Below are 26,458 nucleotides of genomic sequence, written 5' to 3'. Positions count from 1 at the left end.
CGCCCTCCCTGGCCGTTAGGGTCGTTAGGGGCAGGGTGGGTGGGGGCGGGAAGACTGCGCGGCGAGGGCGCCGGTGCCGCCCGCAGTGCGGCTCCTTGCCCGGTCGCTAGCGGCTCCTCCTGGCCGCTCCGGCCGGCTCGGGCCTCTCCCCATCGCCCTGGCGGGGCGCGGGGGGCGCACGCTTGCCCTGGGGTCGCTCCGCCTGCCCGGGGGCGGCCCGGCGCCTGCGGCCTCGGCTGTCTGCGCCGCCGGGGCGGCTTCACGTCAGAGGCCGAGGGTCTCCCCTCACCCTCTCTCCGGGTGGGTGTGCTGGGGCAGCAAAGTACCGGCCCCGATCCTGCACCGGGCGCGGGGGTGTTTAGGGATAGAGGGGAGCTGACTTGGAGCTCGCAGCTTATTAGGAGTGGGAGCATCCAACTGGGAGACACAGGCCTGTGGTAAACTGGGTGTTGCTGGCTCTACTGCTCAGGGGATAACTTGCTTGTTGCTGTCTTCTGTTGAAGTAGATAAACTGTAGCTGATTGGATGACCAGGTTTGGAAATGAAAAGGTGCTTGGGTACTGATAGCTTTAAGTCTGGTTTCAGGAATGCATTACAGTAGTTATTTTAGATAAGGGTGCAACTTTTTCTGCTAACAGAAGAAGCTAGTATCATCTCCATTATGTAAGCAGTTAGAAAGTTATGTACTACAGTTTATTTCTGTATCAGTATTACTGTACTAGTATAAGCCTGTGTACAGTAAATAATTGTATACAGTAGAAATAGGTTGCATTGTCCTTGATAGTAAATTGTAACAGCCTGCTTATAAAGGCAAACTGCACATCCTTCATGTTGCCTATTATTGTTTACTTTGGTAGAAACAAATTATAAGTGCTTTTTTGCAGTTGTTAGACCATGTACCATGTTCTACCTACTTTTTACAAATACTTCATGTAACACCCAGCTCTGGATGTTAAAGTTTGAGTTTAACTTGTCATCAGTGCTTTCACTACTGATTCTTCATGTTTTTGTTGTAGGTTTTGGGGGGGAAAAATGTCTGCTGTAGTTGTTAATGACAGCCAATGTTTGTGGTTTAAAGTATAACCTTATATGCCACATATTCTACAGCTTAAAGCTTTGGATAGAAGACAGTGGCATGCAATTATAGATTGATCTTGTCCCTTTGATGTAAATAGCATGCTATTTACTGGATAGAATATGGACCTTTCTAATGTTGCCCGCTCATGTAGTGTATGAAGGCTAAAGGGAAGTTGTGACAGGAAAAGGTGAAGTGGTTTGTTTACCATTGTGTAGTTGCCATTGCAAAGTTGGTGTTTTATGCCGGGCATAGGGTGCAGGAATTCTAATGCCCAGTCCTCTCTGGTAGTCCCTAAACAAAATGTATTGGGGGAGGTGGAGTGGAACCTTCCATGCATAGAAAATGATAATATTCTGTATATCTGTTTCCTTTAAAAGGGGTTTGAAATAAATACTCCAACTTCTAACTTTGAAAAGAAATTAGACCTATGCATTGCACTAGGTTACACAGCACAGAATGTGTACGAAAAAGTGAACAGAAGGGAACAGAAGATGGGTACTTTACCTTTTGTCCTATGTAATTTCAGAAACCCATTTTTGTGCATGCTGCCTCGTGCATATAATTGGTTTTGAGGTTAATCAGTTAGTTGCCATCTGTGTGGTGGCATAATGCATTAGCAAGGATTCTCAGTTTTATAGCAATCTAAACTGCTAAATTAGGATTGTTTAGGTTTTTTGGTTTTGTTAATTAGCATATAGTGATGCTACAATGTTTGTACAACAGCTGTTTGGCTTATCTTGTTCTTAAATGTCTGCTCAAGAGAAAGGGGTCATGTCAAGCATTAAGAATAACTATGCTTAGCAATGGCTGATTTTATTTTATGCTTTTACTAATGACTGAATGAGCTGAAGTTGTAGCCAGAAGTGAGGTCCTTTTCAGCCACTGCTTTTTAGTCTTGATGAGAAAATCATGAGCTCTTCAGGGCAGAAAGTGATACAGTATTAATGATGGTTAGCAGTACAGACTTTTGAGTAATCGATGAGGCAAAAACTTCAGAAGTGAGCTATGCTATGGAAATATTGTTCTTGTTCAAAAGCTATTCTTCCATATCCCTAATGCTAGGGGAAAAAGGCTTCCTTGGTGCTTGAGGCTTTTCTGCAGAAAAAACAAAAACACAAGTCTTAGTAGAATCACTCTAGATTTGAATATGCAAAAAATATTGTCTTTAAACTTTCTAGATGTCATCTTTAATGCAAAATGTTTCATTTTGCCATATAAAACTAAATCATTTTGCTTCTTGTCAACTATTTTGTCCTCCACAAAAACATGACGATATGAGGAAAATCAAAACTGTTTCCATGTAATGAAGGCATAGAAACAGGAACACAAAAGCCAGTAACTTTCTACATGATTTTAACTACCATGGACATGGTTCAGTCATTCATTTCATGACTTTTTTTTAACTTCAGAGCATTGTATTGATACATTGTACTGCTGCTCACAGCTTAGAACAGTCCCCTGTGACTGAGAATTACTGATTTCCTGTCTCTTACTGGCAAATGTAATACTGAGTGCAAGGGATTTCCTTTCCTACAGTCTGTTATGTCAGTAATAAAGAAAAAAAAATACCTTATATATGTGTTCTGTTGATGATTCCCCAGATTTTGCAACAAAGTAACAGATATTTTTCTTCACCAGTAAAGTGGGGGACTCTGGTGTGTCAGCAGGGCTCAACATTTCTAAACTTTCTTTATTGCAGGAGTCCAAGTTTAAAGAAACTGGAGTAATTACACCTGAAGAGGTAAGTATTTAGAACCTTAGAAATATATTTAGAAAGTATGAAAGTAATGGAAACTTTTACTCAAAATAGCCATGTTCATTTCAAGCAGTTCATGCCTTTGTCGACTAATTATTGCTTCTTGAAGCAATAATTTCCACAAAGTGGAAGTTCTCAATGACCCTTTTACTCTACAGGAGAAGTAGATCAACAGCAGAATTCCTCTTGAGATGACACTTGGCATCTGAATGTGAGGTGCATTTTTTTTTTCCCCCTTACTGTGTCCTGAAATACAAGTAAGGAAGCTCATGCTGGGTCAACAGTTCTGTTTGTCATGGGAGTTAAGGACTAGAATAGAAATGCAGAAATGTGTTGATTTCAGAAGCTCTTCCCATGAACAATTTGGAGGGGAACTTGTGCCTCTCGTGTCTTGGAAACAGTCCTCACTTACCTCACTTTTGGTTCTTTCCAAGCCTGTGGCAGAATCATTATGTATGCTTGTCCACAACAAGCATCCAATGATTTTTTTTTTTTTTTAATTGTCCTTGTTCTCTATAAGCTGCTTTAAGTTGGTTGTATTCTGGATTGCTGCCAAGCATAGTAGTTTTTAAAGGAGTCTGCTCTGAAGGAAAAACAACAGAAATTTTTCTAGAATTAAATAAAACAGACTGACATACAGTGCTATTTGACTTTTCTGTGCTTTCTCATATTAAAGCGCTGCTGTTCTGAAAATACACTGTATTTACAGGTGCATAAGAAAGTAATATTAAGATTGACGGGTAGAATGAAAGAAAGATGAGACAAAAAGCAAAAGATAAGATAAGATGGAAAAAAAAAACAGATGATGGTGGGTTCAAGGAAATAATGTGAACAGTAGTATTTTTCCTAATGTTGGTACCTAGTATTTTTGTGCTACGTTATGTGGCGTGCAAGTGCTTGTGCTTTCAGTGGTCCAGAAGAGCACTGCTACAAAAAACACATTTCACAATATAGTGTTTTACTGTTCTGATAATCTCTGTGTGTGCGCGCGTGTGTGTGTATATAGAGTTTACACACACACTTCCTCTCCCCTCCCCTTCCCACCCCCACACACGTGTGCATGCATACATATATATATATATGAATCAGAAATATAACCGTTGCTGGTGAAAGTCCAGATAATGTTCTACTAATGCTTAATCCCTACTTGATCCATGGAAGAAAACTTTTGTAGCAATGATGAAAGAAAAGGTCCTTCCTGTAGAACGGCAAAAACCACACTGTGCTACATTCAGCATGAATTGCTGGTCATCCCTTGAACAGTCTTTTCTACTCTCTGATGTCTTTGACCATTATGTTCAAGTCCTACCTAAATCTAACAAAACAATCTTTGTGTATAACCATTTCCTTTGATAACTGCTTTGAAGAATTCATTTTATTCATCCTGTCAGCATCTATAAGATGCTAGGATGTTGTCTTTGAATGAATTTGAGATTCATTACCCAAGTGATCCAATTTAACTTATATTTCCAGTGTTTTAGTCTGAGACAGTGACCATTGTCAGACTGGGTGGAATTCTTGTGGTTTGGCTCTGAAGATAAATCTAGTAGCAATAAGGCTAAAGATGACTTGTTAATCAAGCTCAACACCCACTCCCTCTTTTTATGTATCTGTGCATTTGATTTAATTTTAACAAATTCTTGCCTGAGTCCTTGTTAGTTAATACCTCAGAACACCACCTGTTTTAATTTCATATATAATTACAGGCAAATCTTATAAAATCATTCTTTCCAAAAGTAGAAAAAAAATGTCGTCCTGAAATTGCTCTCTTGCCAGTTTTGTAATACCAATTCAGGACTGTAGCATTAGTTCTTGGGAAGTAGAAAGTGAAACACCAACTAGCTTAGTTATACTGTCCAAACTGAAGAAAGTGCAAATGAAACTTAAGTTTTTGGGTTGGTTTGGTTTTGTTTAGAAACTTACACTGTTAGACCCCAAAAGAGCACTTTACATCAGTGCCACAAACATTGTTCTAATTACTTGAGCATATATATTTTTATTATGTAAAATTCTGTAACGCATGAAACTCCAGCATTCTTCAAAGACTAATGGCTTTTAAAATTTCCATGTGTGTGTTGTGAGAAATTACTCTTTTCTTTCAAGTGAAGATTTCTCTTTTGCTAGAGACTTTTCCTGGAAAGTGGGTGAAAGAAATCACTTTTGCAGAGATTAAATCTGTTAATCCATATAGAACGCATGTTGTGGTATTATCCACTATGCTGACGTGCCTTGCTTTGGAGAACACATCAAGAAAATAGCTGACATCTTTTTGCAGCAAGCCTTTGGTGTCACTGTACAGCAACTTTCAGTCAACTGAGAAGTATGTTATAAACTGGCATTTCAAAACAAGAGAGCAACTGTAGTAATCAGTATGAATCTCAGTTTCAAAACTAACTGATGCAAAATGCAGAAAAAATCGCTCTTAAACACAGGTTTGCCTTCCTCGGGTTCATGCAGAAAGAAAAGCCCAGTGGATTAGACTTCACTGGGTGGAGTATGAGTTAGTATACGTGAGCCTAGCATGACTCTTCTAATATCACTTTCAAATAGTGATACAATTTTAATAAGTATCTTGGATACTAAGAACAAGTAGTGTGAAGGTTTTTAATATATTTTATTAGAATAAGTTCTACACAAGTTTTCAATGCACTAAGCACTTGTGTATCCATATCTAAGCAATATCGGTGAAGAACTATCATAGCTATGGTCATTACTTAAAATGTATGATATTTATTCCCCTGTTGCAGTTCTCTCAACGGGTTCAATGAATTGGTGTCAATCTCACTTTTTTCATCTTGCTGCAAAACTGTTTTGACCGCTGAAGGAGAACTGAGCGTGTTTGGGTTTTTTGTTCTTGTTGGGTTTTTTTTTCAGCTGAAACTTGAGGAAAATATAGAAATGCTTTTACTAGTTTAGTTTTGGGGAAAGCTTAAATTCAATTATTAGTCTTTTCACATTAACCTCTCTTTGCTGTCTTTAAAAACTTGGAAGATTGGTAAATAAAACCATTTTCTTCATCACAAAGTAAACAATTGTCTAATAAGCTTTCTTGCTAATTGCAAGACTGATAATACCAGAGCTTTTGAAATTTTTTCTGAATTTGCTATTGTGAAGCTTAGTACGTATTTCCTTCAGATAAAGTCAATTTAATCTTTGTGGGCTTTCAAGGCTAACTGAGAAATGGAGTGAAAATAAATTATTAAACAGATGTAAACAGTTACTTTTTTACATAGTTAATTTATCAAAGGAATGTACAACTGAAATACTAATATTGCTGAAGCTGGAGATTCTGTTCCCTTATATTATATTTAACAGCACTCTTTTTTTTTTTTTTTTTTTTTTTTTTTTTTTCCTGCCCTTAACAGTTTGTTGCAGCTGGAGATCACTTAGTTCACCACTGTCCTACTTGGCAATGGTAAGTAAAATCAAAGGAATTATAGAAAGCTTGCATCCCTGCCTATGCTTTGACATGATTTCCATTGGATGCAAATAAATGGTTGTCTCATTTCAGAATACCATGCTGACTCTTGCAGTAGAACTTCTACTGTTTTTTACGATGAGGCTATATAAACTTTAAGTCAGGCAGGTCTTATTTATTGCTCTTGCTAGTAGCAATTGTGATTTTTTTTTTTTGGTTTTGTTTGTTTTGTTTTCCTAAGGCTGTACATAAGCTACTATGTCCTGTGAACACTTTCAATGCCTAAGCCTCACTAGCAGTGTGTCTCCCTGAGCTTGTCTTAGCATTGTTAATTCAAAAAACAAAAGACCATATCCAACTGGAATTGCTAAGAGCTGCTTAAAAGTGCTATATTTTAAACAATCATGTGATAATTAAATTTGGTCAGGTTGGTCCATATCAGATCACTTTGTGCCACACTTGCCCTTAGAAATCTCTTACCCTTCCCATGTACAGGAAGGGTGCAGATAAAGTATTTTCTTGTGTTTTTTTGGAGTCTTGCATTATAAAAACTAATCAGTCAGTGCCTAGATGGGCAGGGCCTGTGCCCTCTGCCTCGTTAAGGTTCTTGACTTTATACTGGGCCATGCAGGGTTGAAGGAGGAGTTGACATTCTCAAATCATCATTTCTTGCCTTTTTACCATCTCTTTCAGAGAAAACATGATGTTGAATCTGGCCTGTGTGCCAGCAGTTTGGGTCAAGCTATTTAGAATGTTACAGACTTTTTTCCAATCCAGAAACCACTGAAGGTGAAAGCAGTGCTTGAGTAATGTGAGCTTGGCAAAGATAAATTAAGCTCTAGTGATGATGGCCAGGTTTTATATCTCTGGAGGTCTGTCTCTTGCTTTTTCTAAAGTTACTTTCTACAAATGCCTGGGAACATATTATTGCCTGTCCTGGTAAACGTCATACAGACGGGACTATGTTCTGTCAACGTGTCTTTGGTCACCTATCTCAAAGTGAAAGTAGTTTTTGAAGCAGAGAATATTTTAATTTCAAAACTCCATAGTTTAGGGATGACCAACCTTTTTGACCCCATGCCTGTATATCAAAGCCTTTGTATAGGCAAGAGCAAAGTCATGGAGAGCAAATTCTGGGAATAGGTCAAGAGGAGTACATAAGATGTTCCTGTTAAAAAATTGAAAATAGAAGGGTTCTTTTGTTTACGTATCATCAAATTCTCAACCTTTTATGGTGCACTTCATTTTACAGGGCTTCAGGAGAAGAACTAAAAGTCAAGGCTTATCTGCCAACAGACAAACAGTTTTTGGTAACTAAAAATGGTAAGGCTGAAGTTTAAATACAAGTGTTCTTAGGACTGATAGCATGGTTGCCTGTGCTATCAAATCTACTGATTGTCTGTATTGACAGGGGAAGCAAGTATCTTGCACTTCAGATGTTTTAGCTTTGTGATATTAAAAAAAGTTTAAGCACCTGTACATCTAAAATCTTTTCCTTAGGCCAGATGTTAGTGAGGCTTTATACTAGTAATGCAACTTGCCTGGCTGAAGTAGAAGTTAAGCTTAAACATCATAAACCTCCTTGTCTACCTTTTCTTTGTCCAGTCCTTCAACTTGTATTCACCTTCTAACAAGGAAAAAGGGCACCTGTTTTCCTTCTTCTTTTGGAAAACTTGGGTTGTTGAAGAGTTTCCAAAATGTCTTTCATGGTAACATTGGTACTTCTAGTTCTGCTTAAGATATGTAGTTAATATCACTATCACTTTCAATAATAGTGATATAAATACCATTTTAAATCAAATTTTGATCAGATTCAAAGGTATGTATAGTACTTGTGGTGACTGTCTTTTTAATAAAATGGTAAGAAAGCTAAGATCTTGGCGCAACTATAGGGAAACTTTTTTTTACTCAAAAGATCTTGTAGCAAAATGTATCTAAGGTTAAAGATGCCATTAGATGTACCTGCAGTACTAACAACAGCCTGAAGAGATTAACTGCACTGGATTGTGTTTCATACTTTGATTTCACTTGCTGGCTTTTGGAGTCTTGCAGTGCACTGTCGTGTGCAGATGCTAATAGTACTGTTGGACAGACTTTAAGGTAGTCTTGATGGCTGGATGGCCAATTGATCTATTTGCAATTTCTCTTTTCTCCCCCTTCCAGGGTCCCATGCTGCTCTGATCCTTCTAGGTCACATTTCAAAAGACAACTATCCAATATTTGTGTTTCCTGTCTGTGCCATCTCTGTTGTTAGTGGCACATAGGCCTACCACCTGAGTAAAAGCTGTGGGCCAGGGGGAGGTCAAGAGCTGTCTACAGACTCTATTTTGGAAGTCTGATAAACTGGGGGATGACTTTCCACATTGACTTTCACCCCCTTTTTCCTTTCTGAAAGACTGACAAGCAGTTTACAAATTCTGTACTTTGTGCAGTGATTGTTTTCCCCAGACCGTAGAAAAGGAGCATTTTTGACTTGTTTAAGCTCATGGAAAATGTCTGTTTTGCTGTAATCAGATCTTCACTCTTTCTATGACTGTTTTCTGAAAACTGTGTTTAAATCTATTCCTGAATGGCTCTGTAATATGTATGACTGAAATTACTCTAAATAATGCATTAATTTTAACCCCTTCCAAACTTCTAGATGATAAGTTATAATTAAACACATCTAATGTATTGCATAAATAGCTGATATAAACTTCTAGCAGAATTCTGAAGACAAATCAGATTAGTAAACTCCTGATGCTAATCTAGGCAAGTTGTACTCAGACTGAAAGTTGTTTAGTGATGTGAAGAAAACTAACAGGTTGTCTCCAGTCATTAGCAAATGAGTTGGCAGTCTAAGGAGATGTGATAACTTAACTGCTTTCTCATCCTTATGGGTCTGGGTGGAAGTGGTCTAATGGGTAACAGAAGAATGAACTTTAAGGCCACAGCAAGTGATATACTGTGATATAATTTCGTGCTTTTGTAACCAAAAGATAGCTCTACGATTACTTAAATAAGGATATATGAAAGACCACCATATTTCAGAAGGCTTTGTAGGATAAATTTTTGCTTCCATCTGTTTTGTTTGGGAATGGCTGCAGTCATTTTTGTTTTGCAATTTTTTGCAGTGCCATGCTACAAAAGATGTAAACAGATGGAGTATTCAGATGAACAGGAAGCAATTATAGAAGAAGATGATGGTGATGGGGGATGGGTGGACACTTTTCACAATACAGGTATTCAGATTCTTGTCTCAGACTTTGCTTTTGTTAATCTAAAAGATTTTCTGGTTTTAAACTTCAAATGTGAAATCTTTCTCACGTATAGATGGCTGTGTATCAGTATCTAATCTGGAAGAATTAGATTACATTGTCAGCTACCCAACTGGTTTGTGTACGACTGCTCAGGTGTTTAGCTGTATGCCTGTATAGGTCTGAAATAGGTTGCTCTTTAGAGGTTTTGACAATATTCACAAATTACTTATTATTATACAAGAGGTGGTGGGCACCACTGAAACACAGGAAGTTCTGTCTGAACACAAGGAAAAATTTGTTTACTCTAAGGGTAACAGAATGCTGGAACAAATTGCCCAGAGAGATCGTAGAGTCTCCATCCTTGGAGATATTCAAAAGCTGTCTGGACACAATCCTGGGCAATGTGCTCTAGGTAACCATGCTTGAGCAGGGAGGTTGGATTAGATGATCTCCAGAGGTCCCTTCCAACCTCAACCATTCTGTGAGTGTTTTGCCAAATAACGCTTTGTCATGAACTCTGTTTTCAACATGCTCAAAAATATTCACAAATGTGTGCCTCCCTTATGAAATTGACTTCCAGTACTGTGACTTAAGTGCCAGTACACTGAAATACTATCCTAAACTTATTATTTACATAAATTCTTTAAGATAAAAATTCAGATTACTTTGCAGTGTTCTATCAACAAAACTTGTTTGAAATGCAAGCGCTACACTATCTTGTGCTCCAATGTCACGGGTATGGCCTGTTCATGCTTGTCCAGCACGAAGCATGCTACCAGTACCAAATAAATTACCTTTCCAATTTCTAAAACTGTTGCAAGATATAACTGGAAAGATCATATGTTGCTTTCTGAGACCTCTGCAACCTCTTACTGTAGTATTCTGTAGCAAAGAAACAAGATGCTTTGGTGCAAACTTGTAATAGTCGTCTTGCTCCATTAACAGGTATAGTGGGTGCAACAGAAGCAATTAAGGAGATCACACTAGACAGTAAGGTATTTGTTTCTAAACTTTTTCTTGTTTTATTACAGGACCTAAAGGCAATAGAAGTCTTACTTGCAGCAATTTAGTACTGTTTGTGAAAAATTAATATATGCTTTGCCACTAGAAGACATGTTGTAAATATTCATTGAACGCAGTAGCCCGTGATGCTAGTTTAAGCATGTGCATCCCCTTATTACCATGTGTTTACCAAGGCAGTGTTCCTCTAGTAATGTCTTTAGCCAGTATGCTTTTGTGCCAGGCTTCTACAAACTGAAAGTAAAAATCTGTTTACAGTGATACCGTATCCTCATGTCTCAAGCTAACGTTTGGAGATCCAGCATAAAGAAAACATTGTAGTGGAAAACCATGCAGCAGTGTAAAGTATTTCTTCACAGTCTTTACCTACTGCAAGCAGAGTTTAAATATGTTGTTTGACAGACTTGTGCCCTCAGTTTCAGAAGTAATAAAACTGTCTAAAGGTATATGTCTTACTAAATTATCAGTTTCCAAAAATGTCACTCAGTAGCAGGAGCCAAATCTGAAAAACTTAAGCACTCAGGAAACTGAGAGCAATTGGAAGTACTTGGAATGGAAACATCAGCTAACATATTTAAGAAACGGGGAGATAGGTACTGAGAGAGACAAAATGCTTTTAAAGACAAGTTGAGTGCTAAAATGGAGTTCTATCTGTGAATTACAGTAGTTTTGTTAAACCATCCAATACAAAGCTTTGGGTTCTCAAAATGAGGGGAAAAAGAGAATGTGCTGTCGCACACTACTGTGTAATTGTAAACAACTCAGGACAGTATTGATGTAATTAACTGACATGCATGTACTTCAAGAGGGTCTGCGCTCAACATAATAAAAATACTACTTTTTCACAAGTCAAAAACATAAGGGTGGAAGAAACAATTCAAGGAATACCTAAAGATCATCTATTTCTACAAAGCACAATACTTGTGGAATGTACAGTAATGCATAACTGCCAATGTGTGTTGTGAAGTGGGTTTGACCTCTGATGTGTTGTATGTAGAAAAAACTACTTTGTACAGTACTTCACTTCCTGGACCACAGGTCCAATCCAGAATGACAAATCTTTGTTTTTCTGTTTATGTACTGTATGCCAAGCACTTCACAACTTAGTTTCTTGTTGTTTTTTCCAGTAAGGAAACTGGCCACTTAATGTTTACAATTAAAACAGCTTCTAACACAAGTGTTATGCGTAGGCGTGCCATGCCAAAAAGAAAAAGCTGGCTGAGGACTTATGCCATATTCATTTTTGTTGGACTCTGCTTCCTCCATCAACAGTATCAAAATATGATACCTTTTGGCGCTCTTATGTGTTTTAAAAACAATTACGGAACAGTTGCACAATTGACTATGGGTTACATCACACCAAATCTTAAACTGCATGTTTAGTTATATTTATAAATGTACATACAAAACCCAATCAATTTAAACAGGCTTGTGTGATGCTAAAGTTATGTTCTTTGGTGGAAATTCTTATCTAATGATTTTGCCTTTCATTTGAGATAGGTGGGCTTTTTTTTTCTTTTTAAGAAGTTATGGGCTGCTTCATTCCATATTTATTCTTTCTTGCTTATGAATTAAATCATTCCAATCTACAAACTCAAAGGATAACTTAGTGGATTTTAGGCTAGGATTTGTAATTCCCAAACTTGGTTTCAAAATATTTGTGTTCAGAATAGTCCTCATTAATATTGAGGAAGCTGTTTTTCTGGATAGCTTTATGTATTGACTGGGCTTGTAAATACTTTATAAATTTGCTGAGGCTGTTAAGTTTTATATCTTAAACACAGCTGTCTTTAAAACGGTGTTTTCAATTTAATTTCAAAAGGATAATATAAAAATACCAGAACGTTCAGCATCCTATGAAGATGATGATGAGGAAGATGAAGGGGAAGCTGCAGACATGGAAGGTATTTCCTGTTAACTTGGATGGGATGTACTTTTGCAGGCCTGTAACTAAAGCAATGTGCTTTAAGAAAATACTACTGTTCCTTTTCATGGAATTCCTGCTAAAAATCTCAACAGGCACTTGCTCTCTGCCTTCTTTCATATGGACTTATTGATGCATGATTTCTCTAACTCATGAATAATCCTGCATGAATTCTAATGACTGGGAAATTAGTTTGAGTAGCAAAACAGATCCAAGTAAGCTAAAATTAGGGATTTAACACAGATTCATTCCTACTTCATAGCCAGACTTAAACTCTGAAAATTGCCTACTAAAAAGCTTTTCTTTAAGGATTGCTCATCGTATACTTAGTCTGGGTAAAACTTGAATTAAGAAAAGACTATTGTCTGGTTTGGGGTTTGGGAAATCTGCTCAAATAAAACATCTTTAGATACATGTAGATCTTTTTTTTAAGGAATTGTTTCTGAATGAGAAATGACAGCTAGCTACAAGCTGAACACAGAATTTTATGGGTCTTCTTTTCAGAATATGAAGAAAGTGGGCTCTTGGAGACAGATGATGTGAGTGAACAGTTTTCTATCTCATCTGTTACAATGCATGTTACCAGTATGAGCACAGGGCAAGTAAAAATAATGCTGACAAATGGCTGACATAACAAGCTTTTTATGTGCAGTGGGACTGAGCCTGGTTTCCTGTGGATTTGTCTTCTGCAGATCTACTGCAATAATCTTAACTCTTAGGTCATCAAAGATTTTGGTTGCTGATTTTTGCATTCTCCACTGACCCCTTCCACTTTGCTTCCATACAGTTAACAGGAGGTATCACGTGCAGTGGTTGTTCTTAAGGCCCATGTGTGGTGATTGACTGGCTTATGGGTTCAATAGATTACACTAATGCTCCAGACTGTCATGAGAGACAGGAGGGGGCACTGCTAATTTGGAGCACTCTCCTAAAGTATAACCTGCATAAACTGAGACCTCCACCTTATGAACTGGAATTGTCTGAGCTCAAAAGTTATTGGAGAAAGGAGGGAGGGGGATCTGGCAGTGTAGTTGCAGGGTTTCTTAAAAAAACAGACAACTTAAAAAAGGGGGGTGGGGGAATTGATATTTCTAATTTAAAAAAAATGCACTTATTAATGTTCACTTAAGATCATTAACTTCAGTTTTCGCAGCCTTAGAAAACTGCTTAGAATGGGAGAAGAGATAAGACTGTGCCATTAGGTATGTTGTATTGCTTACTAATGTTGTCCTTTTTACCTTGAAAACCAGGCAACACTTGACACAAGACAGATTGTAGAAGCTAACAAAGCTAAAGTTGATGTTGGAGGGGAAGATGCTATTCTACAGACTAGAACTTATGATCTCTATATAACTTATGACAAATACTACCAAACTCCAAGGCTCTGGTTATTTGGATATGATGAGGTATAGTTGTGTGTGTGGGGGGGGGTGTTGTTTTGGTTTGGTTTGGGGGTTTTGTTTTGTTTTGTTTTTTAACTTCTGAGAGATTAGATTCACCATGTCAAATAGCATAGCTATTCTGTTGCTACTTGCCTATACACAGTTCAAGTTAAAGGGAAGAAATAGTGATAAAGCCAGTATATGGTCAGGGTTGCAGCCGGGACTTGCAGAACTTGCAAGAAGTAGAAACAATTAAATAGCCTGAAAATTGTACTTGGTAACGTAGCACAAATTAGAAGAAAGTAAATCCGGCTTCTTGAAATCTGGTGGTGTTATGCCTATGCTATATGGATTTTAAGGCTCTCCATTCTTTCAGTGTCCCTTAGAAACTGTGCATGTTAGACATTTGTAGCTTATGGAACTTCATATGTTAATGGTGTTAGAATTGCTGCAAAGGAGCAAAAGATTTTGTTAGTAATGCTTTTGTTCTTACATTCCTTTTCTCCTTCTAGCAACGGCAGCCTCTAACAGTAGAGCACATGTATGAAGATATTAGTCAAGATCATGTCAAGAAAACAGTGACAATTGAAAACCATCCTCATCTTCCTCCTCCTCCCATGTGCTCAGTTCATCCATGCAGGTAAGTCTTTGTTTCTGGTCTGATTCAGCATACAGACATAAGGCATTTTACTGATCTTCTTAAAAACTGGGTTCAGATTTTTTTGGATGTATTTCCACATTTGACTGTTGTGGTGGTCTGTTGGTTCCTGAGGGAGGATGAAATACAGACAGCAGTAGTTCCCTGAAGTGATTCCAGTGCCTGCTTCTGGAAGCATATTACACAGTTAGAGCTCTGTTTGTGCTCAACTCAGTTTGCTGCTTTCCTATGGACTCCAGAAGAGGGCAGACTACCGAAATTCTCTGTAGAAGAATGTTTTCCCATACTTTCTCTTAGTTTGCTGCTTTTTAGGGGAAAAGTATAATGTATACTTTGGGAGCAGGAAGAGCTATTTTGAAGTAAATAATGTTTCTTGTTTTGTAAAAACTACCTTCTACTCCCCCCCAGAAGTCCTTGGAATTTTATGGTGGTAAATAGAGGCCCTGTAGTTGCTATACTGAAATATTTGTTGAACATGAGGGCAAAACCGTCATATTTTTGAGGATCTCTTCTGCTGCGTTTTCCACACTTCTCAGTGAAGATATAGAGAGACTGTAGTTAGACTAGCTACACAGATATTTTTCCTAGGTCTTTGAAGGTGCCTTTCCTCTTAGGTGTAGGCCTGCCTTAGTGATACAGAGCCAGCATCTTAAACAGTGCAACTTCTCAATGCTTTGATAGTATGAAGGTCTTGGAGATGTGAATTTATGCTTTGGTTTCCATTATCTAAAAAAACCCACTCTTTGAATAGTCTTGCATATATGGAAAAAGTTCAGATTTCGAGTTTGGGCCATCCACATGCTGAATACTGCAGTACAGCTCTAGTCATCCATTATATCTTTTTTGAGATGAAGGAAGACTGAAACTGGAAAAGGTAGAGAGAGGAGAGGGTGACCAAAATAACTGAAGAGTATGAAGCTGCTTTCAGATAAGAAACAATTGAACAACCTGGTACCCTTCAGCTTGGAAGACAGCTGACAGTGACCTCCATCATGCCACAGAAGGTGAATAAGCAAGTAACAGGTGTTCAGTCTTTTTCCAATAGCAAAACCAGTGGCATTGAATGCAACTTGCAGGTGGCACTTTGAAAGCAAACAAAAGGAGTAAACTCTATGCACAACACCTAATTAAATATTAATTTAAATAGAATCAGTAAGGTTTTTGACACTGTCTCCCGTAACATTCTTATAGGCAAGTTGATAAAGTATGGACTAAATAAGCAGGCAGTGAGGTGGATTGAGAACTGGCTGAATGGCAAAGCTCAGAGGGTTGTGATCAGTGGCACAGAGTCTAGTTGGAGGCTGTAGCTAGCAGTGTCCCCCAGCAGGCAATATTGGGTCCAGGCTTGTTCAACTTCTTCACCAGTGACCTGGATGAAGGGACAGAGTGCCCCCTCAGCAAGTTTGCTGATGATACAAAACTGGGAGGAGTGGCGGATACACCAGAGGGCTGGGCTGCCATTCAGAGAGACCTGGACAGGCTGGAGAGNTGGGCGGAGAGGAACCTCMTGAAGTTCAACAAAGGCAAGTGCAGGGTCCTGCACCTRGGGAGGAATAACCCCAKGCACCAGKACAGGTTGGGGGYTGACCTGCTGGARAGCAGCTCTGCNGAGAAGGACCTGGGAGTGCTGGTGGACACCAAGTTAAGCATGAGGCAGCAATGTGCCCTTGTGGCCAAGAAGGCCAATGGTATCCTGGGGTGCATTAGGAAGAGTGTTGCCAGCAGGTCCAGGGAGGTGATCCTGTCCCTCTACTCAGCCCTGGTGAGGCCACACCTGGAGTGCTGTGTACAGTTCTGGGCTCCCTAGCACAAGAGAGAGATGGAGCTATTGGAGCAAGTCCAGTGAAGGGCTACTAAGATGACTGGGGGACTGGAGCACCTCTCATATGAGGAGAGGCTGAGAGAGCTCGGGATGTTCAGCCTGGAGAAGAGAATACTGAGGGGGGAATCTTATCAATGCATCTAAATATCTGAAGGGAGGGTGTAAAGAAGATGGGGCCAGACTCTTTTCAGTGGTGCCCAGTGACAGGGCGAGAGGCAACAGGTATGAACTGAAACACAGGAAGTTCTGCCTGAACATAAGGAAAAACTTAGATGACCCTGCTTGAGCAGGGGGGTTGGACTAGATGATCTCCAGAGGTCCCTTCACAAAATCACAGAACAGTTGAGGTTGGATTTAGAAAGCAGTATGACACTAATGAAAGGAAAAATTTGTCAAAGGTTTTTAAGGGTAAAGTTATTGTTTCTGAGTTAGAAAGTCCCTAGGTGACATACTGCTGGAGACTGCAGGAGTATTTTGTGGAAGCACTGCTAGATGCTTGCTCTGGCCTCTTTCTTGAGCACCTTCTATGAGCTTGTTGGACAAGAAGCAAGTCTAGGCAGACTCTTGGTTTAATGCAGTAAGGTCTTTCTTGTACCTTGTGAACACATCTGTTTTAATATGTCAACCTGTTAGTGACCCTGATCTTATTTTTTGCTGTCTGCAAGATTTTGGAATTAAAAGTAAATGCAGCTCCTTGTATAACTGGTGTTTTTGAAGGAGTGTCAGGTGAGATGAATGTAGGTGGAGAGCATAAAAGACTGGCTAGGAAGGAAGATGATTAATCAGCAAAGGAGAAGAAAGTCTGAAGCTGTGGCTTGATTTAGAGGTCTTGGAAGCCCTGCTAATTAATTGATTGGGAAGAAGCTTCTGTTGATACAGGTTTCCAAGATAAGTGGGAATGACAGCCCTGGCTGGTTAGGTAGAGCTGTGGGTTTTATGCTGGGCTGTGACTATGGTGTAATCCATTTTATAAATTTTGCAAACTCCTGCTCAGAATAAGAACACAGATTTAATACTAGCCTGTGGATTCAGACTGAGATTCTTCATGGAGGGGAGCTGTTAGTGTATGCGTTCATTCCTTCCTCTTAAGAGAGCGAAGTGCCTGTTATGTAGTCCACATCTACTCTTGAAGAAACTGTTTGCCTTATGATACTACTTCCAGTTAATCTTTTTAGGATGGAAGAGAAAGTTAATATTGCAGTGAGACATTCACTGGTAGTCTTAGAAGGTGTAGAGAAACCTGTCTAGTCTTTTCCAAAAAGAAGGCCATCTAGTTGACTGGCAGCTGCTTCTGATATTGCTGATGCAACTACTTGACCTTGGAAGGTTTGAAAGGGTTGTCTTGAAATGTGAAGGAAGTGGCTAACTGATAGTATATCTAAAATGAGTTTTAAATGGTATTCTGTGAAACAGCTAGGTGCCAATATTGTAAAGTCCTTGGCTAAATGAATTGTCTCATGCTGCTTGAATCTTGAAGCATTAAATATGTTCTTTTGTTCCCTAAGGTGAGCTATTCCATTTCCTTAATTTAATAAGGCTTACAACTAAGAAGGCCTATAATTGCAATATTTAGCTAGCTCTGCTGCTGTTGCTTTCCTGCATGTTACAATAATTGTGTAATGTGAGATATTTAGATGGTGCTAAACTCACCTGGCTGTTTGTGACGTGTAAGTCTTTATACCCTGTGTCAAAGGAAGGCATTGAAATGGGGGAATGTCACTGTTAACTGCTTGAGATTGCTTCTATTTTGAGTAGTCGGTTGAAACTATTCATCGGGCAGCCCTGGTGGAAGTTGTATTTCTTGTCAGCGTTTTTATCATTTATTTCTTATGATAGTGGTGGGAGGAACTTACTCAACTTCCGCATTAATTGGCTGCAAACTGATTTAAGCAAAGTTTTCAGTGGTTTTGTGTGAGTTTTATGAATGGACTACAAAGCTGATTAACCACTAAATGCATCTACAATTAGATACCAGTTACTTATGTTAATTCCAAGAATTTTTCATCTATTTTGGAATAGTTGGTGACAGGCTTCTAAGGTCTTGGTTCTTTGTTCTGTATATGTACTCTAAGTACCTGCAGGGAAGTGGGTAGAGACAACTGCAAGGACCACTGAATTGTACATCTTAAGGTTAACTGAGGGTTCTTGCAGATTCTGAAAGCTTCGAGTAAAGATGACCAATCTGTTTCTTTTTTTCCATGCGCTTGTCTCGTGTGAGCAGTTACAGACACCGAATCAAACTTATAGCTAAATTTCACTTAAAAGTACATTGTCCTAAGGAGTGTTGAATTCTGCTTTGTTATGCAGCCTTAATAGTTGTTGTCCACTACACTGAAAGCCCTGTGGAAGGCTTTTTTTTCTTTCTTTGAACTGGGGTGGCGGGGGGAGATGACACCAATCACTGTTTTTTTCCCTTATGTCAGGAGGGCCCTTATTTTTGACCTTTACTTTCTGATGATATGTATTTCCCTTCCAGCTGAAACACAGATAGTGTCAGTTTGACAGCTATGCTGAATTCCAAAGTGAAGTTAGTGACAAATATTTTGACTGGAAAGCTTTGGTCACTTTCAAAGCAGAAGAGGGGTCTTCAGTTAGAAAGTGAACACTCTCAATGTGAGCATGAAGGGACATTTAATCTGTCTAAAAATAGGCTCCTTTTCAATAGGAACAGCAGTGTCTGACTGACTTAGAGTACAAGTAACTCCTTATATTACTTGAACCACCTCAATAATCAGTTGATACACCAGAAAGTAAATGCAGTGGTTTTAGTAGATGTTTCAAATGTCTGATTTATTTGATAGCTGACGGTGATCTACAAACAGGTCCTGAAACAAGCATTGGTGAGCATGTAATATTTGCAGTCATCTTGAGTAAAGAAGACCAGTTATCTGGGGCTATGATAGGATTTTTTATTTATTTTTTTTAATCAGGAGTAAAATCTTAATCAGAAGTAAAGAAATCTATTTCTAGACAGCAGAGTCCTTAAATTACATTTCTCCCGAGGTTATCTTATTTCTTTTAATTTAGGGGTGGGGGGGAATGTATGCTTCATATTAATTCCTCAAAATTTTCTTAGAGAAGGAAACTGAAAATGGGAAACAAACTTTTGAAAGGTTATAAAGCACTTCTGAAGCTTTTAATGTGTTACCGGAGGACTATAAGAATGACTGTCATGGTGGCTGATACAGATTTCCAGATATCTAACCTGCCCTTTGAAAGCTTACGAAACTAAACCTCATTGAGACATGTCAGTAAGACTTACTAAGCTGAGCCAATGTTCCGTAAAAGAGTTCTAATGGTCATAAGATGACCTGTATTTTGGGCCAGTACAAAAAATATCCCATCGCTACAGACGAGGTCAAAGCTTAAATTTTGATAGTGGCCAGGTTTCTGTGTCAAAGCAGCTGCCTCTGGCACCTGATATGACAAGTGTGTTCTGCACAGGCATCATGAGGAGCCAATAGAATTGGAATCAACTGTGAGGCCTGACTGGTTTGTAAGGAAAAACAGTACAGCAAATGACAAATGCTGACCTTCAGTATTTCTCCAGACTTTCATGTTCCTGTTTACAGTGTGTTTTAGAAACTTTGCAACAGCTTCCTTCCTTCTGTTCCTAGTCACTGTCAGCATGATTAGCTTTGGGGGTAAATTTTTAAATGCCAATTATTAGTCATTTATTTAGGTTTGCGTCGTGGTATCAAAGCATGTTCAGTAAGTTACATGCTTACCAGTCTTCCTTGCTCTTAGTAAGCACATTAGTTGTTTCGGGATTAATATTTTGAACTAACATTGTTAAATAATTTGCAGTGTTGGTGGGTGTCCATAACCCTGCTTGGCCTCACTGATTAAGGATTGCATACAGAATCACGAATTTAAATCAGAAAAGTTGCAGGGTAGATAAAGTTAAGATCAATTACACACCTGGGAGGTTTTTATTATTTATTTTAACTCAGTTGGTCATACAGTGGTTCTCTCCTCTGACTTGGTGTGCTCTTCATCCCCTGATTTATGGGGTGTAAGAGCTATCCTGAAAACAAGACTATTACATCTGGACTTTAACTGGTCGTGGAAAGATCTGAAGTCTCCATCCTTGGAGATATTCAAAACCAGATCAGGTGAGGTCACGAGCAAACTGTTCTAGTTTACCCTGCTTTGAGCAGGGACGGTTGAACTAGACAATGTCCAGAGTTTCTTTCACCCTCAGTTATTCTGTGATTCCATGATGTATTTACAGAATCAGCTTTGTACCCAGTTGTTTGTGTGGTTTGTAATAGGTCTGTTGTGTCACTGATCACTTAATGTCAAAGCACTTGTCTAATGAAGTGTTTATCCCCTAAGAATGCTTTACAATAACAGTCTAATTTAAAGTGCTTTTCAGCACCTGGGGACGTTTTTAATCATGAGAAAGCAGAAGGTACTTTAGAGAACTATTAATCTGCCATAGAATCCAAGTTACAGCTGTGGCCAGAGAAGGTTTCCATGTCATCAGTCAGTCCCAGAGCAACAGTTCTGAATTCACACAGGATTGATTTAACCCTACCTTTCCTAGGAAACTCAATACAAACTGCAGAAGTGTTTGATATTTCTTAAATTCTGCAAATTTAAGAGTGCAGCGAAGGAAGCTAACAAAGTTGCATCAGTTCCTAGGCATCATCCTCAGGGATCAGCTGGAAACTTCTGGTGGCTTGCTGATGAGGAGGAGGATTAGCTTCTGGAGACTTATCTGATGGCTTCTTCGATGGAATTTAGCAATTAAAAATTATGCTAGTGACAAGCAAAATGTACTGCCTCTTATTATGGCACTCTGTCTGGATTGTAGCATAGAGCATCTTTGTTTCCTTGTGGAGGCAAGAGGCTGACAGATAACTTGTTGCATTCATCACTTAATATTAACTTTCAGTTATTTTGGGGACTATTTTCCTAGTAAACTAGTAAAAAGTAAAGTTTCTTCTTGCTGCTGCTGAAGCTAACTAGCCAAAACTATTTAATTTGCATAAAACCTGATTTTATAGAGATGAAGGAGTTACTTTTCTTTTAAATACCTTTACTGTTTCTGATTTGTTTTTTTAGGCATGCAGAAGTGATGAAGAAAATAATTGAGACTGTTGCAGAAGGTGGGGGAGAACTTGGAGTTCACATGTATCCTTTTTGATTACTGCATGGTATTTTTAGAGATTTGCTGCAGTGTAAGGCACTAATCCATGCCTTGGGGTTCCTAAACTGGAATGCAGTGGTATGTGAAGTAGTCAACAGCTGTTTGTGGTAGTACTTACTGTAGTGGTGGGATGAGCACCTTTGTGCAACAGACACAGCTAATCAGTTGCCTGGAGAGTGAGAGGGGGGAGCAGGAGCCACAGCAGAAAGTAGTGAAGATTGAAGGGACAGGGTTGAGCCCTTGTTTGTAGAGGTGGAAAAGGTAGCTGTGAGCCTGAAGCTGAGGTCCCTTTGTGGGAGGATGTATTAGAAGGATGCAGATGGAGGTTCACAGACTCTGGCCAGAATATCATCCCTGCTGTTGGTACCTGAGCAAGTAAGGTTTGAGAATCCATGGTATAATATGATCACAGGGTAAATGATTCAAGAATGTAAGTATGCTGCTACTATAGTAGATTCAGATCTGATATTCAGGTTCTGAAAGGTGTGGAGGTCCCATTATTCTCTAATCTGCACATGAGCAGTGTTTGAAAGACCTTATATTCATAAAACATTCAACTAACAGAAAAGCATTGAAAATGGCTAAAACAGTTCTGAACATCAATATTTAATGCCTCACAATTAGAATTTTCTTTTAGTGAGGTGATTGTTCTTAAATTGTAGTAATTGCTACAATGCTTTTTGACTGGAGTAACTTCCATGGTAGGAGCAAGTATGTCCATTCAAAATAGTGATCTAACTGCTTTTGCTGCTAGAAAGCTGTTGAGCACCTATAGGTCCTGAATCAGAAAGATTCATGCTCACTGTATAAGTTGAGACTTGCTCTAATTGTGCAGTAAGCAACTGAAACTGAACTGAAAAATAAATTTTCTGACTGAGTAGTTCGAGTCTTCCACTTCTCAGTAGTTAGAAATAGCTTATCTTCAAAATCTTGATTACTTTTTTTTGTTAAATCTCAATTTGCTTAGAGGCAATTCTTCACTTCATTATCATCCAGTTTGTGTTTGTTGAGAAATGATCTATAAGACTGATGTGCCAAAATGGTAGGTTTTACTTCTATCCAATACTAATGTAACTGATTTATTTTTTGAGTTGGCTGTCTGCTACAGTCCCAGGTGGGCAGATGTTTCAGTTTACAGTTATCAAGCATACTGCAGATTCAGGCCCAATGTGTTTTCCAGGGTGACTTACGCAAAGGGGACTGGGAAGGTCTCCCTCAAAAAGGCAGACTGCTCAGCTTAGCAAAGCTAATCACTCTACTTTCCCTCGTCAACAGGAAGGAGCCCTTCCAAAAGACAGTTCAGAATAGCAGCCTATTTCTTTTTCTGAGCTTCTGAAAGTCTGAGAAGGAGCCTCACTTCCCCTGTAGCTACAGGAAGGTAGCTAGTGATTAGCCTTGCTAGGTGCAAATTTGCCTTGGCATTTATCAGTACCAAATGTTAGGTGTGTAAATGGAGGTGTAAATATTGAAGTGTGATTTTAATAAGATTTACTGAAAATAAAGCAGGGAAATTGATCTGAAGTTAAAACAGTAAGGTTCGAGTGTTTGGGCAAGCATCAGATATTATTACCAAGATTCTGTTGTCTTAATTCTCAAGTCTCTTAACCTAAGTGTTAATTTACCATTAGCAGGAAATATTGGTGAACAGACCATTTGGATGTTATTTTTGCTTTATTTTATGCCATTTCTAGTTATTGTGCCTTTTCCTTAACTAGAAACTCAGGTATCTTCTTATTTTCTTGAAATTTGTACAAGCGGTCATTCCAACAATAGAATATGACTACACAAGGCACTTTACAATGTAACTAAAATAAGAGATGTTCTCTTCTACTGATCAAATCTGACTTTTTTTTTTAAATAACCCATACATGTGACTTATTCAACATTATACACAATTTCTGTAATTCTAACCTTTTATCAAGTTGATGCATTAAAATAAACTGTTCCATTACCAGCCTTTTAATAAAAACCTTTGTGTGTAATAAATAAATCACTTTCATTCCTATACACATACTGCACTAGGAGGTGGAATTTTTTTCTCAGTAGTTCTGTCAGCTTCCTTTCAGTAGAAGACTATAGTTTCTCTTTATCAGAAGTTAAAATATGCTTTTGAGTAGAAGCCTAATGCTTTGGCTTCGTTACTAAGATGATTCCTGAATATGTGATTTCTCCCCCTTCCCCCCCCAAATTTAAATTTGTGTGTGAGCTAACTTTTTTCCTAGTTATGAACAGTATGTTTCCCTCTAACTGGACACAAGCTTTGAGAACTCGAAGAGAAGAATTGATAATTATATGTCATGAAAACTTAACTGCATGTTAAACTAAACTAGCTGCGACTAACCAGTCTTTGAAAGATCTTGCTCAAACATAAGTGTAAATCTGCAGTGTTTTGAGATGACTTTTTGGGGAAACAAAGGAGGAATACTAATATGTAGTCTGTTCAGCTTATAATAAAGGCAAGAACAGTTTTCTGACACAATTGCAGGTTCAATGGGAGAGAAGACTGCCATGCTAGAGCTGGGTTCAGTCATGATCACTTGTCTCTACCTCAGCTACCTTAATTGATAATTTTATAGCACTGCTTCCATATTTAGGTAATTATACATGGAGCCATTTATGAATTCAGATATTGCAGACGGATCCAGGCTTTAGCCTCTACTTTCTGAGAACACTGGCAGCCACCTTCCCCTCCCCTCCCGCACAAACACACTCTGTAAAAACAACCATTTTTCGTTAATGAAATCAAGACTACCATATTAAGTTCATTTAAGGAACTCTGCTCAGCTTTCAGGGCAGCATCTTTGTCTCCCAAACATCCAACTTGCATTCTAAAAGGTAATCTGTGAAGTCAGGTGTATAGTACTGTCTGAATTTACTTTTGGATAGAAAGGTTGACACAACTGGTCCCTGTGTTGGCTGTCCTCTGTACTGTGCTCTTTCTTATGAGTTTACAGTCAAGTTCCAGCTACTATACTTAAATCAGCTTTCTTCTTTTGATACCCATCTTGGCTTCCTTCTTTTTGGATAATATCTTGTGCAAGCATTGCTTAAGCGAAGAGTAACACCAGCTGAAACCTGTTAAAACTTAACTACACCCGCTGAGTCATGCAATAAAATTTTCCTTTCAGACACATTTCAAAGACATTCTGTCCTTTTTTTGAAGGACAGGAAGGAAGTAGCTGCCCTCCACCCAGCAAATAGGGTTTGACAGGAGGGAGGGTGAGGAGAAAGGGGGAGTTTGAATCTTAAAATAACCAGCATTGACGTTTGGGTTTTTTTTTTTCTCTGTTCTGTCAGAATTTTTTGAAGCCTCTTCCCTAAAAGCTGTCTATCTTTCTCCTTTAGGAAGGTGAATGTTGGTCTTTCACTGGTCTCCAGGGTATGCTGGAGACAGCAAATATGACATTCATCTTTCATGTCAGTCTATTGATGGAAGTAAGTGGCATGATTATACATTTTTAACTGGAGAAGGCCTTTTTCTCTGACCCTAGCATAAAAAACAGGGGCAGCAGAGCTAGCCCATGGCTTCCATCAGCACCACGGTATTTAACGTCTTACAGTACACTTGTGTTGTGATTGCCACAGGTATCACAAAACCTGACCAACACATGAAAATGAGTGGATGCTTGGTGACTAATGTGTGTGTTGCTCTGCATGGCTGGATGTACTATTGGCTGTACCTGAGCTAACAAAGTTGGCCTGGGTGCACCTGCAGTGTGTACGTACATCCTTTTCTTGTTTGGGACTGTTAGAAGTGAAGGTTGCTGCTGTAGAAACTGCCATAAACATATGCAAACATAGTAACCTCAGTTATAGCTTCTAGCAAATCCTATATTCTCATTAATTGTCTGAATTTTGGCTCTACCTCAGAATGGCTCTTGAGGAGTCCTGCTTTGCTGGAGCTCCTTTCCTACTGTACATCTTACCATTCTCATGGCTCTTTACTTGCCTTCTAAATAGCTATCCCTTGATCTTAAACTTTTCTGAGTACAATTTAGTTTATAGGTGCTGCAGTGAAGACCAAGGTGAAATTTTGATTTTACTGAGTCTGCATCAAAGATTTGCCATAGGAAATGTGTTATGACGCAAAGGGGGTAGCCTTACAGAGATTAGAATGACCATCACAAGCTGTACTGCCAGGCTAGCTCTCAGTTTACGTGAAATGCTTCAGAAATATAAAAAACCCTCAAATTTCCAGTGAAAAGTAAACATAAGAACCAAAAATTACAAAGCAGTAACTTCAACACACGATCATTTCTGTATTTAGATTTCTGAAACTCTATTCCAAGTCTCAACCATAAATAATGAAGGATGGAAATAATGTTAAAGAATGAGGGTAATTTCCAATTTGTCCTTCTGTTGCTGCCTTTTTAGGTGTGGAAAAGCAGAGCTTGTTTAATTAGCTTACCAATGAATGGCCTGATCAGTTGCTAAAGAGCCAAATGCCTTGATTTTTGTTTGGGTGTTGTAAGGTCCATAGGGAAAGATGTAATTTAGTGTCTTTTTAGGCTTATAGCTTATTCATTTCATTTCTTCCTCTATCTAAAAACAATCTTATTTGCTAGTAACTGAATAAGAATTGTTCTACTGTTGGTTTTTTTTAAGGACGTCTAGGTGTAGAACATGAAACCGTATGAAAGAAGAAAAAGTTGATTCACTCATGAAGTATTATACCTGCTATTGGATGTGTATATGCATATAATTAATTTATAGCAGGCTCACTTTTTTGATAATCTACTCTCAGGCCCAACAAAGGCTTTATGGTAAAAAGATATCAATCTTTAGAGTTGCAAACTACTGCAATTGTGTGCCATCTGGTTTACATCATATTGTGGACACTGATGATATTACTGTTTTTATTCTCTGTAGAAAGACTGCCTAGTTAAATCTGTTGCTAGACTGACTTAGCGTGAGGGTAGTTGATCATAGCAACACCTCTGTATTTAGCATGTCGGTTATAAGCCTGGGCAAATAAAGGATTTTCTTGGTATAGAAGTCAAAATGGA

General features: G+C 38.6%; 1 protein-coding gene across 1 annotated transcript in view; it reads left to right on the top strand.

Annotated features, from left to right (window-relative positions):
* Positions 1-23,406, top strand: part of ATG3 (autophagy related 3) — a 23,595-nt gene extending 189 nt beyond the window's left edge. The window contains exons 2-12 of the mRNA XM_026075897.1: positions 2,767-2,819; positions 6,200-6,249; positions 7,505-7,575; positions 9,366-9,473; positions 10,437-10,486; positions 12,334-12,415; positions 12,940-12,974; positions 13,686-13,841; positions 14,330-14,457; positions 21,368-21,436; positions 23,176-23,406. Coding sequence (XP_025931682.1) covers positions 2,767-2,819; positions 6,200-6,249; positions 7,505-7,575; positions 9,366-9,473; positions 10,437-10,486; positions 12,334-12,415; positions 12,940-12,974; positions 13,686-13,841; positions 14,330-14,457; positions 21,368-21,436; positions 23,176-23,257 — 884 coding nt within the window. The 3' untranslated portion in view covers positions 23,258-23,406. The remainder of the gene's footprint in view (positions 1-2,766; positions 2,820-6,199; positions 6,250-7,504; positions 7,576-9,365; positions 9,474-10,436; positions 10,487-12,333; positions 12,416-12,939; positions 12,975-13,685; positions 13,842-14,329; positions 14,458-21,367; positions 21,437-23,175) is intronic.
* The last annotated feature ends 3,052 nt before the right edge of the window (positions 23,407-26,458 follow it).

This window comes from Apteryx rowi, unplaced genomic scaffold (assembly GCF_003343035.1).
Source record: "Apteryx rowi isolate R43461 unplaced genomic scaffold, aptRow1 scaffold_413, whole genome shotgun sequence".
In the NCBI taxonomy this organism is placed as follows: domain Eukaryota; kingdom Metazoa; phylum Chordata; class Aves; order Apterygiformes; family Apterygidae; genus Apteryx; species Apteryx rowi.
The sequence above is the reverse complement of the archived record's forward strand: the minus strand, read 5'-3'. Positions and strand labels throughout refer to the sequence as shown.